This window comes from Muscardinus avellanarius, assembly GCF_963383645.1.
Source record: "Muscardinus avellanarius genome assembly, chromosome: 19".
Lineage (NCBI taxonomy): Eukaryota > Metazoa > Chordata > Mammalia > Rodentia > Gliridae > Muscardinus > Muscardinus avellanarius.
This window is the reverse complement of record NC_137805.1, coordinates 16,049,067-16,063,270: the sequence shown is the minus strand read 5'-3', so window position 1 is coordinate 16,063,270 and position 14,204 is coordinate 16,049,067. Positions and strand designations below refer to the sequence as shown.

The window sequence follows — 14,204 nt, the reverse complement described above, 5'->3', positions numbered from 1 at the left end:
TGCTTCATAGTGAGAAATCTGACCCCTACCTCCTGCTGTCCACTTACTTAATTGTCCAGTGCTGGTGTTCATGTATTTGGGTTTGAGAATTGTCAAAATATTGCTCAGTGAGAAAAAACGTATGTTTTTTGAGAAAAAACTTCTTAATTTTCTTTTTTTTTTTTTTCAGGTGTGGGGATAGAACCCAGGGGCATTTGACCTCTGAGCTACACCCCCTGCCCATTTTTTATTCTTTATTTTGAAAAAGGGTCTCACTGAGTTGCATAGGGCCTAAGTAGCTGAGGCCGTCCATGAACCGCAATCCTCCAGTCTCAGCCTCCTGAATGCTGGGATTACAAGTGTGCGCCACCACGCCCGGCTAGAACATCTATTCTAAATTTCTAATATTAATTTTAAATATAAGTTTAATAAAGGTCAATACTAAAGTTAATTTTTTTGTAGTAGAGATTAAACTCAGGGGCATTCTACACCCCAAATCACTCCCAAGGCCTTTTGATTTTTTATTTTGTAACAGAGTCTTGCTGGCCTCTGAACTGTGAGCCTCGTGATTGTCTGTGTGTGTGTGTGTGTGTGTGTGTGTGTGTGTGTGTGTGTGTGTGCACGCTTGCAGTGCTAGGGATTAAAGCCAGGGCATTGTACCTCCCAAGGGCCTCACTAAGTAGCTGAGGCTGCCTGTGAACCCAGATCCTCCTGTCTCAGCTTCCCAAGTACTAGGATTACAAGTGTGTGCCAACACGTCCGGCTCTAAAGTGAAATTTCTAAAATCTAGTTTCTAAATTTTAAATTTAAAAGGTATTCTAAATTTCCTAAGCTAAATATTTAACGTTATTTGGGCCATAACCTCTATTCCCATGTCTTCAGTGAAATTATCAATCAATTGTAATATAGATATTTTAACAATAATTTGATTATCAATTTTTTTGGTATTATTGGAGATGGAACCCAGGGCCATTCTGTCTCCAAGCTATCCCCTCTGCCCTATTTTTTGGCTTTTTATTTTATTTTTGTGGTACTGGGGTGGGACCCAGGGGCTTTTGTACCTCTGGGCTATACTCCCTGACATATTTTATACTTTATTTGGAAACAGGGTCTCACTAAGTTGCAAGGGGCCTCGCTAAGTAGCTGAGGCTGTCCGCTAACCACCATCCTCCAGTCTCAGCCTCCTGAATGCTGGGATTACAAGCATAGGCAACCAAGTCTGGCTATCAAATTCTTATTTCAATTCTATTCTTTTGTCAGTGTATTCTGTCTCATATTTTAAAAATGAAATTATATTCTCTTGTAATTGCTTATATTTTGTCTCTTTTATTCTGTTAGCTGAGCATGTGGCACAGGCCTGAAATTCAAGTCCTTGGGAGGTTGAGACAGGAGTAATCACAGGTTAGCAGCCAGCCTCAGCTACTTAGTGTGGCCTGTTTAAAAAGAAAGTATTAAAAAAAATAAAAGATAGTAGCTCATAGGTAGAATGCCCTTGGGTTCAATCTCCAGTACTGCAAAAAAGGGGAAAACTATATAAGGACAGGCACGGCAATGGTGCACACCTGTAATCTCAGGACTTGGAGTTGAGACTGAAGGTTTGAAGTTCCAGGCAAGCCTCCGGCAACCACGGGTTCAGTCCCCAGGGCCACCTCCTCAATTGTAAACAAGCTGGACAGGGATCCACCTGCCCGCGACCCCGGAATATGGGCACTGATTTCCAACTGCATAGCGCTGGATGGGAGAACAAGGCCCTGGGACCTGCCCAAGTCCAGGTAAAAGAACAGCTGTGAACTTCCGCAGGGCTCGCTGGGACTTGTGTCTATGAGAAGCACAGAGCAGGTACTCAGCAAGGCGGAGCATCATCAGAGAGGCTCTTGATGACTAACGAGTGTCATTTTAAGTTAAAGAGGCCACCATCTCCAGCTGGCCCTATCTCGTCACCCAGAGACACACCCAGCGAGCCAATGGCAGCCGCGGAGCATCTTGGGAGGTGAGGACCGCCGCGCAGAGGATCCAGGGAGTTGTAGTCCAAGCAAACTGCTTGTGGAGAGCCCGCGCTAAGGGGCTGGACCACCCCTCGTTCCTCCCGGCGGTGGTGAGTGAGGCCGGAGCCCCTCGCTCGCCCTGCCCTTTTCTGCTTGGAGGAGAGCCCGCAGCGCGGTGCGGACGAGCCGGCCCGTGGGTGGCGGAGCCCGTGGCAGCGCTGCCTCTGGAGAAGTAACTTGCAGTGAGCTGCGAGCGGTGGGAGGTGAGTGGGTGCCCGGGCCTCTGTCCTAGGGTTCTCGTGGCGGATAGACTCGGCCTGGGGTGAAATCCGACATGGCGACGGGGTCGCTCATGCCGTAGGTCTGCAGGGTCGGGGGCTTGGGGCGTGGGGTGGTAGGGGTCTGAGATCCCAGGCGACAGGACTGTCCCTGGCGCCAGATGTCCGGTGGTTCGTTGGCTTCCGAGCTGGTGGTGGTCAGGCCTGATCGGAGGCAGGGCCGAGGGCCAGGAACAGAAAGCTTTAAAGTGGCCATCTGCGTCCCCAGTGAGCTTGGCGAGGTGAGCAGAGGGTGAGAGTGCAAGGCCACGGAACCAGGCCCCAGCGGCCCCCAGGTGGTTCAGGTGAAGGGCTGACACTGCACAAGCCGCGGGCCCCCAACCCAATTCTGACTAATCATAAAAAAGCAAATAGAAGCCGGCGTGGCGGTGCACGCTTGTACTCCCCGGCTTGGGAGGCTGAGACAGGAGGATCGCACAGGTTGAAGGCAGCCTCAGCTACTGAGTGAGGCTCCCAGCAACTTAGACCCTGTTTCTACATAAAGTATAAAATAGGTCTGGGAGTATAGCCCGGAGGTAGAAAAGGCCCTGGGTTCCACCCCCAGTACCACCAAAAAAAAAAAAAAAATTGATAGAAACGCTCAGGTATGTTAAAAAGCCCACTTGTACCCTGTTTCAAAATGAAGAATGAAAACTAGGGCTGAGGATTTAGCACGAAGGTAGAATGCCGCGGGTTCCCTCTCCAGTAACACACACACACTCTACTTCCCAAGGGTGTCGGGATCACTATTTTCAGGACCCCCCTTTGTACTCTGTCTTTGCTCTTATCTGTTCTGTTGCCTTATCTTTCCCTAACCTAAAAGAAGCTTTCATATTTCTGTACTCTTCCTAGTCCTCAGAGTTCGTCGATATCCACTGGAAAAGAACCCGGAATAGAAAGACACCTTGGTTTCAATCCTGCCTTTCTAAGGCAGGGCGCAGGGCACGTGGCTTAAGCGGACAAGCGTGGTTTGACTGGGCATGGGGTGGCCACGGTGGCACGATCTAGGGTATCAATCTGTCTGACCATCCCTGGGTTTGGCCTTGGAGGAGGCGGTCGAGCTGGGGCTTCTTTGGCAAGTCTTGCAAGGTCCAGGGGGCTGGCGTTGGCCACCAAACGCACAGGATTTTATGTTCCATTTTCATGTTTTACAATGAGAAACGGCAGGTGCCCAGAAGCAGGTGGCCCTCCCCAGACTTGTCACGCAGAATCCACACTGAAGAGCCTCGTGACCAGCCTGACTCATCTCACAGACTCCAACAGCCTTGAAGAGCCTCGTCTCCACAGCCAGATCTCTGCAGCTTGTCGCTTTATAATTTGTCACCAGGGGCGAGGGACTGATCTCACTGTGCCTCAGTGTTCTGGTCTGTGAAGTGGTAACACGGCTTCTTGATTGGGCTGTTGTAAGGACAGATGAGGCGCGACGCGGTGTCTGGAACAGTCTCTGTGTAGTACGAGCTCAGCACGCCTTTCATCTTCAGTAGCAGAGGAAGGCTTCATGCTCAGTGTTGACAGCGTGTCAGAGGAGGCTCCATACCTCCCTCCTTGCTTCCCTTCCTCCCTTTCTTCTTTCCTTCTTGTGGTTCTGGGGATGAATTTAGGAATGCTCTGCCACTGAGTCGCACCCCAGATGTTTGTTTTTTTTTTATCTTTTAAAATTTTGAAACAGGGTCTCACTAAGTTTCCTGGCTGGCCTCAAGGTTGCAATCCTTCTTCCTCAGCCTCCTGAGATGCTGGGATTACACGTGAACTCCACTGCCGCCGCTGGCAGGCTCAGCTCCTAGACCACATCCCAGCTCTGCGCCTAGGAAGCCGCTCACAGATTGTCCTTGTCTTCTGTGCCAGATCCCCCCTGTTGCCTTAAGGAGGAGGAGGTGCCGCCGTGTTGGCCCTGGAGGATTCCCAGTGACTTCGCTGAACACTTTTTGTTCTTTCTCTGTGTCCTGTGATCCTGGCTGCCCAGGAGGACTGTCTTCTGGGGAAAGGGAAGACTCCTGGGCTCCTGACTGCCCAGCTCAGGTGGCGCTTCTGCCTTTACCTCTTGAACCATGCGCAAACTTTCTGCGTTCAATGTTAGCATTTCCCGCAGTGTTCTGTCCTAGGATCGGAGCTCCAGCTGGTTTCTCCAGGAAAAGAGGCTCTAACGGTGAGAGCTTCTCCAGGGAGCACTGAGCCCGGTGCTCCCCTCACTGCTCCTCCACCCATAGTCCCGCATTCCTCTCTCGGCAGCTGTCGGTTCTCCTGCCTGGCTGTGTGCTGCTTTGAACAACATTCATCGTGGGTTTCCATGGCCCTCACACTGCATAGTGGAAGAGAATGGCGGCCTTCACTGGTGGGGAGGAGGCCTCCCCCTCAGACACTGTGCTGTACATACGTGGCCACTTCTCATGAGCTCAGCCAGAGCAGGCCGCGGACTGTGGGAATCAGAAAAGGCTGGGCTGTGGTTTAGTCTTTGCCGTTGTGGAACTGTATGAGTTCAGTTCCTTAGATCCCCCAGCACCAATACGATCACTGTCCTTTTAAATATTTAAAACTCAGTCTTATTGTACGTGACTACTGTTTAATTTTTAATATTTTTTGCTCTTCTGCCTAGAGCTAAAGTTCTCAAAACTTAGGGATTTTTCATTTTCTCATGTATACCCCAAGCAGGCCACCCAGGACGTTGAATGTGTGTGTTCACAAGTGCAGCTGGCTGGATAGGGACAGGGTTTAAAGGTGTCAGCACCCATGGCAACCGCGGTGCATTCGAGGCAGGATCTAGAGGCCCCCTGCCTCCCAGAGCAGCCTGCTCCCTGGCCCTCACCCGAGCAAGGCCAGGCCTCAGGTGAGCAGGGCCGTGTCTGTGTTCCAGGCACTCATGGCGTTCAGGGATGTGGCCGTGTATTTCTCCCAGGAGGAGTGGAGCCTGCTGAGCCCTGATCAGAGGACCCTGTACAGGGAGGTGATGCTGGAGAACTACAGAAACCTGGTCTCTCTGGGTAAGTGTGGTGTCCTTAAGACTGTCATTTCCTCCAGTTGAGGATATATTTGAGGCAACAATCTCCCTCTCTCTCTTGCTTTCTCTTTCCTTGCTCTCTTCATGGTATTGGAGATTAAACCCAGAGGCATTCTACCTCCAAGCTGCACCCCTAGCGCTATTTTATTTTGAAGCAGGACCTCACTAAGTTACTGAGCTGGCCATAAACATGAGATCCTCCTCTTGCAGTCTTCTAAGTACTGGGACCACAAGTGTGTGCCACCATGCCTGGCTAGCAATGTTTATTTTTAACTTGGTCTTTGGGTTGCACTCAAAAGCAAAAATATTTTGTTTTTCCCATGAAGGTAAGGTTTGTCGAATTGAAAGTGTGTGTGTGTGTGTGTGTGTGTGTGTGTGTGTGTGTACACGCACATGCGCTCTGGCTGATACTCTGCATTTCTGGGCCTTTTCCTCTGAGCTGGGCTCTCTTCCTTAGTAACTTATTTTCTGTGATGGTTGACAGCGGTGTTCATCCACCTGGCTTGGAACAGAATCAGCGCCTCCGTGAGTGGATCGGCCCCACTCGTTCAGGTCCTTGCCGCACCCTTTCAGGCTCCTCACCTGGTTTGACTCTGAATTTTTCCCTGGCCCTTGACCCACGATGTAAGGTCATCTTGTCTTCCTTTCCTGTGTGCAGGAATTGCGTTTTCTAAGCCAAAGCTGATCGCCCAGCTGGAGCAAGGGAAAGAGGCGTGGAGAGAAGAGAGCAGATGCGCGCCAGCCTCCCGTGCGGGTGAGTGGCAGGAAACTGGGCCAGTGAGCTCCAGGATGCAGGGTGTGAGCAGCCGAGAGGCCGGAGGGAGGCGGCGCCGAGCCCGAGTGCAGGGAGCTGCGCTCTGGAGCTCTCGGCCTGCGTTCACGTTGCCTGGCTCGACCTCCCTTCCAGACCTCATCCTCACCCCGTGAGGGCTTCCCTGGGTCTCCTGTCGCCTTCCTCCTCCAGGAAGCCCTGGCCTTACCAGGGTAACTCTTGTACATGTTTGTGGGGTGTTTTTTTTTCTCTTTTGTTATCATCTTTTTAGAAAAGATCAAGAAGAATAGAGCAGAAAGTGAATGATATAAAGAAAACAAAGCCCAGTGGGAGACATAAAGCTTAAAAGTCAGTTGAGAAATTTAAGCGGAGTGCTCAAAGCAACTGTAAGCTAAGAGTGGTTTGTACACTTTTCCATGGTTATGTAAACTGCCAGGCGTGGTGGCGCACGCTTGTAATCCCAGTCTTGGGGGGGCTGAGATGAGAGGATGATGGTTCACTGACAGCTCCAGCTACTTAGCGAGGCCCTTCGCAACTCAGTGAGACCCTGTTAATAAATAAATAAATAAATAAATAAATAAATAAATGAAAAGACTTAAAAAGTACAGGTAGCGGTGTGGATCTGGGGTACAGTGTCCCTGAGTTTCATCACTAGGACCGCAAAAAATAAAGGTGATGTAAAAATACATATAACGTCCTTCATTTTGTCTTTTAGCCCTTAAAACTTAAACTATTTAGTTTCATTAAGAAAAAGTTGACTGACCCCTGTTCCAAGTATCATATACATCCTTAACTTTCCGTATTCTTCTTCATCAAGTACTACTTGATGTAAAACCTAAGAGTGCAGCAGTTCTCAGGTATCAGTGACTCTTGTCTAATTGTCCTTTGCATTTTTAAGTGTTTGTGGTCGTGAAGATTGAACCTAGGTTCATTCTACCTCCGAGCAACACCCCCTGCCCTACTCTTAGTCAAACAGGGTCTCACTAAGTTGTGAAGGGCCTCTCCAAGTCGCAGAGGCTGTCCATGAACCGCAATCCTCCTGTTGCTGCCTCCCAAATACTAAAATTCCAAGCATGCACCACCAAGCCCAACTTAGACCATGAGTTTTTATTTAAGGTGTTATTTTTTTATTTATATATTTTTATATATATTTTATTCATTGTATTTTGTGGTACTGGGGTTCCTGGAAGCCATCTACCTCCAGGCTACACTCCCAGACCTATTTTATATTTTTTTATTTGGAAATAGGATCTCTTAAGCCAGCACGGCTGGCTTCGAACCAGCACGATCCTCCTGTCTTTACCTCCCAAGCACGGGAATTACAAGCGTGAGCCACCACACCCGGCTCAGATGTTATGTATGTATGTATGTAGTTATGTATGTATGTATGTGTGTAATCATTTATTGTGGTACTGGATATTGACTCTAGGGACATTCTACCTCCAAGCTGTACTCTCAGCCCTGTTTTTTATTCTTTTTCTTATTCCAGTATTGGGGATGGAACTCAGGGGCATTCTACCTCCGAGCTACACCCCCAGCCCTATTTTTCATCCCTTATTTTGGCACAGAGTCTCTAGAACCGGGATTACAGGTGTGTGCCACAGTACTTAGCTCGTAACCACTTTTTGAGCAGCCCTCTACACGGGCCCTCTCCCAGTGCAGATGACTGTGCCCTCTACCTATCTCTTGATCAGACGAGCACAGTTCACTGGTTAGCTAGCTCTCAGTGAGAAAAAAGAACACAAGTTTCAGGTTGGTTTCTGTGTGTGTTGCTGTGCGTTGGAAGGTTATCGTAGTGAGAATCATGTAGACTGTCGATGTTGTCCCTATTTATACACCCAAAAGTGCCTGTGATGCCTTGGCTGTTATCTGTCTGTTGAGCTGTACTGTTGGGCTGGAAAGTTGCTCATATAGAGTACCTCTTGGAGCCGGGCGTGGTGGCGCACGCTTGTAATCCCAGCATCTGGGAGGCTGAGACCTGAGGATTGCAGTTCGCAGAAAGCCTGAGCTACTTAGTGAGGTCGTCTGCAACTCAGTGAGACCCTGTTTCAAAATAACAAGAATAAAAAATTGGGCAGGAGGTGTAAATTTGACGTCAAATGCCTCTGTGTTCCAACCCCAGACCAAATAAAGAAAGAAAGAAAGAAAGAAAGAAAGAAAGAAAGAAAGAAAGAAAGAAACCTACCTCTTGGTCAGTAACATTTGCTATTAAGGATTTGAAGAATGTGGTCAAGTCTCACCATCAAATGAGTTCCATCTGACTTGGGCTTCTCTTTCTCTGGCAGGACCAAACCCGCCCCTGCACTCTATTACTCTCTGCCCTCCTGATTTCTCCAACCAGAAATCTCTGGAGCAAAATGTGCTGTGTGGCCACTGCCCCTGCGTCTTCACATGCTTATGTGCAGAAAGACTTGTTGCACCTGGGGACCCCAGCAAACTCCTGGGCCGATATCTCTGCTGGCCGACAACCAGGTTTCTTTCTCTCCTGGTATTTATACAATTTCCAGCTTTGGGTTGCACAGGAATGCAATCATGAAAATCCAAAGCACATATATCACTTTGCGAGTCACACGGGAGCCTGGTACTACATAAACCTAATCTTAACTAGCAGACAGAACAGTTAGCATCAGTCATTCTGAGGGGTCTTATTTACTTAGATTCCATGACTCCAGACCTTGGTGACTCTGGGAAGGACAGTTAGAAGTGCACTTTTGAGTAAGGGTGAGACAAGATAAGATAAAAGCCTTAATGGCTCTCCACACACTATTATGCAAGATGAAGTCCTTGGAAGGCGTAAGGATCGAGTCACTCATAGATCATAAAGTCTGCTTTTGTGTGGAGAGAGACTCTAGGAACTATATCGAGAGATTTCAAGTGAGGAGGAATCTCCAGGAAGAACGGCTTCCTCCTAACAAGTCCCACCTCAGCTGCCTCTTCTCTTGCGTTCTGTGATGTTCCCTTTCTTGCTTTACACTTAGCTCTCAAATATCTGTGTCGTCCTGTCTCAGACTCCCAAATACTGGAATTACAGCATGATCCGCTTTTTAATAAAGCTTGTATTGTAGTTATCCTATCTCTGTAATAACACTGTAGTTAGATGTGCATTTTTATTTCAATGTTCTTAAAACATCTCTGCACGGAGACTTGACGGAGATAACAAGGTACAATGAGAGAAAGTCTTGTTTCCTTCCTTGTGGATCTGGGACAGGCTTGTCAACTTGCCTGATCAAGCATAGAGCAGAGCCTAGCACGCACTTAGTGAGACTTGCAGCAACCTAGGAAGACCCTGTTTCAAACCAAAAAATAAAAGTGCCTTGGCATGCAGCTCTGAAGTAGAATGCCCCTGAGCTCAATCCCCAGTACCACAAAACAAACCACCACCATCGCCACAACAACAAAAAGTAGAACCAAAGGTGTGTTGGTGCACACCTACAATCCTACCCCTGAGGGAGGCTGAGCCAGGAGGATTGCGGGTGTGAGGGCAGCCTCAGCAACTGAGTGCAAACCTCAGCGACCTAGCAAGGCCCATTTCAAAATAAAAAAGCCTGGGGTGTGGCTGGGAGATAGACTGCCTCTGGCTTCAGTCCCAATCCCACCCTTGGCCCCTCCCCTCACATAGCAGAAGTGATATTAAGGGGCCCCTGAGCTCGGTTCAGGAGAGGCCTTAAACTCTCCTCTTCAAACCCTGTTGCTGAGCTTGAGAACTCCAGCCACGGAGCGGCCTCGTGGACACCGGGCAGCGAGCGAGCCACGTGGATGCTCTGTCCTGCCGGAGCTTCACAAGACGGGATCCCAGCAGACGACTGCAGCCTCATGGGAGCCGCTATGAGGACCATTCAGCCGAGCCGAGTCAACCTGTAGAACTGGGATGAGGATGATACTTGAATTTCTGCTTTGAGTTCTGAATTGCAGGGCCGTCTGTAACACAACATAGAGAATTGACTTTTGTAAGCGGGAGTCAGTCTTAAAATCATAATAAAAAAAAAGATCAAATTTGTCTGTACACAAATGAATTCTGAACTGGGCGTGGTGACACATACCTGTAATCTCAGTACCTAGGGGGCTCAGACCAGAGGATCACAGGTTCATCAACCTCGTAAGACCCTCAGCAACTTAGACCTCATTTCAAAAAAAATAAAGGTGGTGCCCGGTAGTAATCTCAGCATTCAGGAGGCTGAGACAGGAGGATCTTAGTTCATGGTCAGCCTCAGCTACTTGGTGAGGCCCTCTGCAACTCAGTGAGACCCTGTTTCAAAACAAAAATAGGACTGGTGTGTAGCTTGGAGGTCGAATGCCCCTGGGTTCCATCCCCAGTACTGTCAAAAAAAAAAAAAAAAGTTAATTCTATGATGTGCTTCAATGGTGAGAAATCTGACCCCTACCTCCTCCTGTCCACTTACTTAATTGTCTAGTGCAGGTGTTCATGTATTTGGGTTTGAGAATTGTCAAAATATACCTCAATGAGAAACAACTTTTTTTTTTTTGAAAAAAGACTTCTTAAATTTCTTTTTTTTCTTTTTTTTTTTCAGGTGTGGGGATGGAACCCAGGGGCATTTGACCTCCGAGCTACACCCCCAGCCCTATTTTTCATCCCTTATTTTGACACAGAGCCTCTAGAACCGGGATTGCAGGTGTGTGCCACAGTGCTTAGCTCGTAACCACTTTTTGAGCATTCCTCTGCACGGGCCCTCTACCCAGTGCAGATGACTGTGCCCTCCAAACAAGTGCAGCGAGCCCACGCCCCCTCAGATCTCTGCTGAGGCTGTGCAAACTACAACTCCCGTGAGGCCTCGCGGCCGCGGACTACAAGTCCCAGCATCCTCCGCGAGGCGCCTGCCTGTCAGGGAAGGAGGCTGGGCACCGGAAGTTAAAGAGTGGAAGTGACCTTCTGAGATGGCAGCCTCTGAAGGGACACCTGCGGCTCAAATAGATCATGTGGATATAGCGGGAGGCCTGGAGAACTTGCCCATGAGCGTGTGGCCGCCGGGGGCGGGGCCAGCGCCCTTCCAGGTAAGGGAGTGGCTAGTCAGGGGGCGGGACTAGTTGCCCCGCCAATCTGCGTGCCACTCTCCCGGGTAGGGGCGTGGTTAGCCAGGGGGCGGGGCTAGATGCCCGAGACAGCCTCGTGCTGCCCTCCCCTCGGGGGCGGGGCTAACCAGGGGGCGGGGCCAGGTGCCCAAGACACCTGCGTGCTGCCCTCCCAGGGAGGGGCGTGCCTATCCAGTGAGGGGCGGAGCTAAATACGTGAGAGTGGCAGGCAACCCCCACAGGGCGGGGCTGGTATCCTCCTGGGTATAGGCGGGGCTAGGCGCATAGGGGCGTGGCTATGTGCCCGATAGCTGCAGGCTGCCCCGTGTGTGGGGCTCGGCTGCAGGGCGGGGCTCGGCGGCTGCTCTGATAGGGTTGAGGCGTCCACAGGTGGCATTTTAAAATTCCTCCCCACCTTTTCCTTATCCAGTTTCAGAGCTGTTGGCACGTGCAAAGTTCTTAAGAGGCACAGGCTGAGGTCTTTATAAACCTGTCGTCAGACCTTCGCAAGGATCTTGCCCTCTGCAGTCTGTAGACTGCTGATTCCTTGACGTCAAAGACCCTTTTTGTCCAACTTTTTGTTGACAACACGGTGAAGCATCCAGAGAAAATCATTTACCTCTCTGTTCTCCAAAGTCTTATATGTAGAATAAGGGTTAAGACCTATTAATGAGTCTGCCTGATGTTAAAAAATAAATCAATAACGGCTCTAAGAAGTCACACCTGGCCGAGGCTGATGCCTTCCTCTTGCTTGGAATTCTTGGGCAAATCTAAATTAGCTTCTGCAAAGCCTTCAAACCCTCCAGGGTACAGTTTAAATCATAGCAGCTCTCTTCACACCTGCCGTTTGGAGAACTATTGGCCTGATGTATGTATTGAAGTTAACTCATTTAAACTGGACACCGCGGTCTAGGCTCTAATTCTGGCTACTCAGGAATTAGGCAGGAGTTTCCTTAATTGAGGCCAGTCTCAGCAACACAGCCAGACCCCCATCTCCCAGCCCAAAAAACTAAAAATGGCTGGGCGTGGTGGCACATGCTTGTAATTCCAGCACTTAGGAGGCTGAGATCCAGGAGGATCGCAGTTCGCAGACAGCCTGGGCTACTTAGTAAGGTCCTCTGTAACATGGTGAGACCCTGTTTCCAAATAGAGAATAAAAAATATGGCTAGGGGTGTAGCTCGGAGGTAGAATGCCCCTCGGTTCCATCCCCAGACCCGCAAAATGAAATAAAAGAACTCACTTTATTTTAAGGATGAAATTAACTCATTTAAGAATAAACGCCAGGCGTGGTGGCACACGCTGGTAATCCCCGCGCTTGGGAGGCGAAGACAGGAGGATCGCGCTGGTTCGGCCTTGCTGGCTAAAGAGACCCTGTTTCCAAATAAAATATAAAAATAGGTCTGGGAGTGTAGCCCGGAGGTAGAAGGGCTTCCAGGAACCCCAGTACCACCAAAATATAATAATAATAATAATAATAATAATAATAATAAATTAATTTATATAACTCTTCTCTTTAGAATCATCATAATCATTACTGTCCATAAAGTCATGGGTTTTGCTTCACTCGTTATAGTTTCCAAAATGCTCATGGAAATAATACTTGTTGCCGGGCGTGGTGGCGCACACCTGTAATCCCTGCATTTGGAGGCGGCACAGGAGGATCAAGCTGGTTCGAAGCCAGCTGTGCTGCCTTAAGAGACCCTGTTTCCAAAAATATATATATAAAATATGTCTGGGAGTGCAGCCCGGAGGTAGAAGGGTTTTCAGGAACCCCAGTACCACCAATAATAAAACTAATAATAATGAAAATATTTGTCTATTATATATACATATATATATATATATATATATATATATATATATATATATATACTTTTTTTTTTTTTTGCAGTACCGAGATGGAACCAAGGGGCATTCTACCTCCGAACGACACTCCCAACCCTACTTTTTTTTATTCTTTATTTTGAAACAGGGTCTCACTGAGTTGCAAAGGGCCTCGCTAAGTAGCTGAGGCTGTCTGAGAACCGTGATCCTCCTGTCTCGGCCTTCCGAATGCTGGGATGACAAGCATGCGCCGCCACGCCCGGCTCTATTTGTACTTTTGCTGGCATGTCTCACGCTGACTTGCACCGTTTCTATGTTGACAGTACACCCCGGATCACGTCATGGGACCTGGAGCCGCCACGGACCCCACTCAGATAACCTTTCCCGGCTGCAGGTGCGGCGCCGCCCCCTGCCTCCCCGGCTCTTGCCCCTGCCTCCGCCAGGACGAGAACTATGACGAGCACTTGTGCCTCAGGGTGCTAGGCCCGGGAGCCAAGTACTCCAGGCCCGTCTTTGAATGCAACGCCCTGTGCCAGTGTGCGGACCATTGCACAAACAGAGTGGTCCAGAGGGGGCTGCAGTTCTGCCTGCAGGTGTTCAAGATGGACGGAAAGGGCTGGGGGCTGCGGACCCTGGAGTTGATACCCAAAGGGAGATTCGTCTGTGAATACGCCGGCGAGGTCCTGGGCGCCTCGGAAGCGCGGAGGAGAACTCACTCGCAGAAGAGGCAGGACCCCAACTACATCATCGCCGTCAGGGAGCACATATATGGCGGGCCGGTCCTGGAGACCTTCGTGGACCCCACGTCCATCGGCAACGCCGGCCGGTTCCTGAACCACTCCTGCCAGCCCAACCTGGTCATGGTCCCCGTCCGAGTCGACTCGATGGTACCTAAACTGGCCCTCTTCGCAGCCACGGCCATCGGCCCGGGAGAAGAGCTCTCTTACGACTATTCGGGAAGGTTCCTTAACCCCGTGGAAGGGGGCGAAGAAGAGAGGCCCCAGGGAGGGCAGCTGCGGAATCCCTGCTCCTGCGGGGCCGCAGCGTGTGCCGGGTTCCTGCCTTTTGATGGTTCACTGTACTGCCCTTAGCCAGGTGTCCATCAGGAAGAGTGCAGGGGGAGGCTGGCCTCGAACCCGCGCCCCTCCTGGCTCAGCCTCCCAGTCCACACTCGGATCTCACAGCTCTGATCTTTTAGGAGAAACAGTCTCCTGGTTGAAGCTACCAGTACTGGGCTCTCGCCCGAATCCAATCCGTACCGGGACTGCGAACGCATCCCACCATGCCCGGTTGCTTTCTTTTC

The 14,204-nt window shown here is 49.7% G+C and overlaps 1 protein-coding gene and 1 pseudogene across 2 annotated transcripts in view; one reads left to right on the top strand and one right to left on the bottom strand.

Annotated features, from left to right (window-relative positions):
- LOC308277274 (histone-lysine N-methyltransferase SETMAR-like) overlaps positions 1–14,204 on the bottom strand; it is a 111,165-nt pseudogene that overhangs the window by 37,567 nt on the left and 59,394 nt on the right. The window lies entirely within an intron of this gene.
- On the top strand, positions 10,942–13,992 carry LOC308277086 (histone-lysine N-methyltransferase SETMAR-like; the record flags this gene model as incomplete). The annotated part of the gene is made up of 2 exons (XM_080716157.1): positions 10,942–11,058; positions 13,225–13,992. 2 exons carry the CDS (start codon positions 10,942–10,944, stop codon positions 13,990–13,992), a joined length of 885 nt encoding a protein of 294 aa, XP_080572283.1.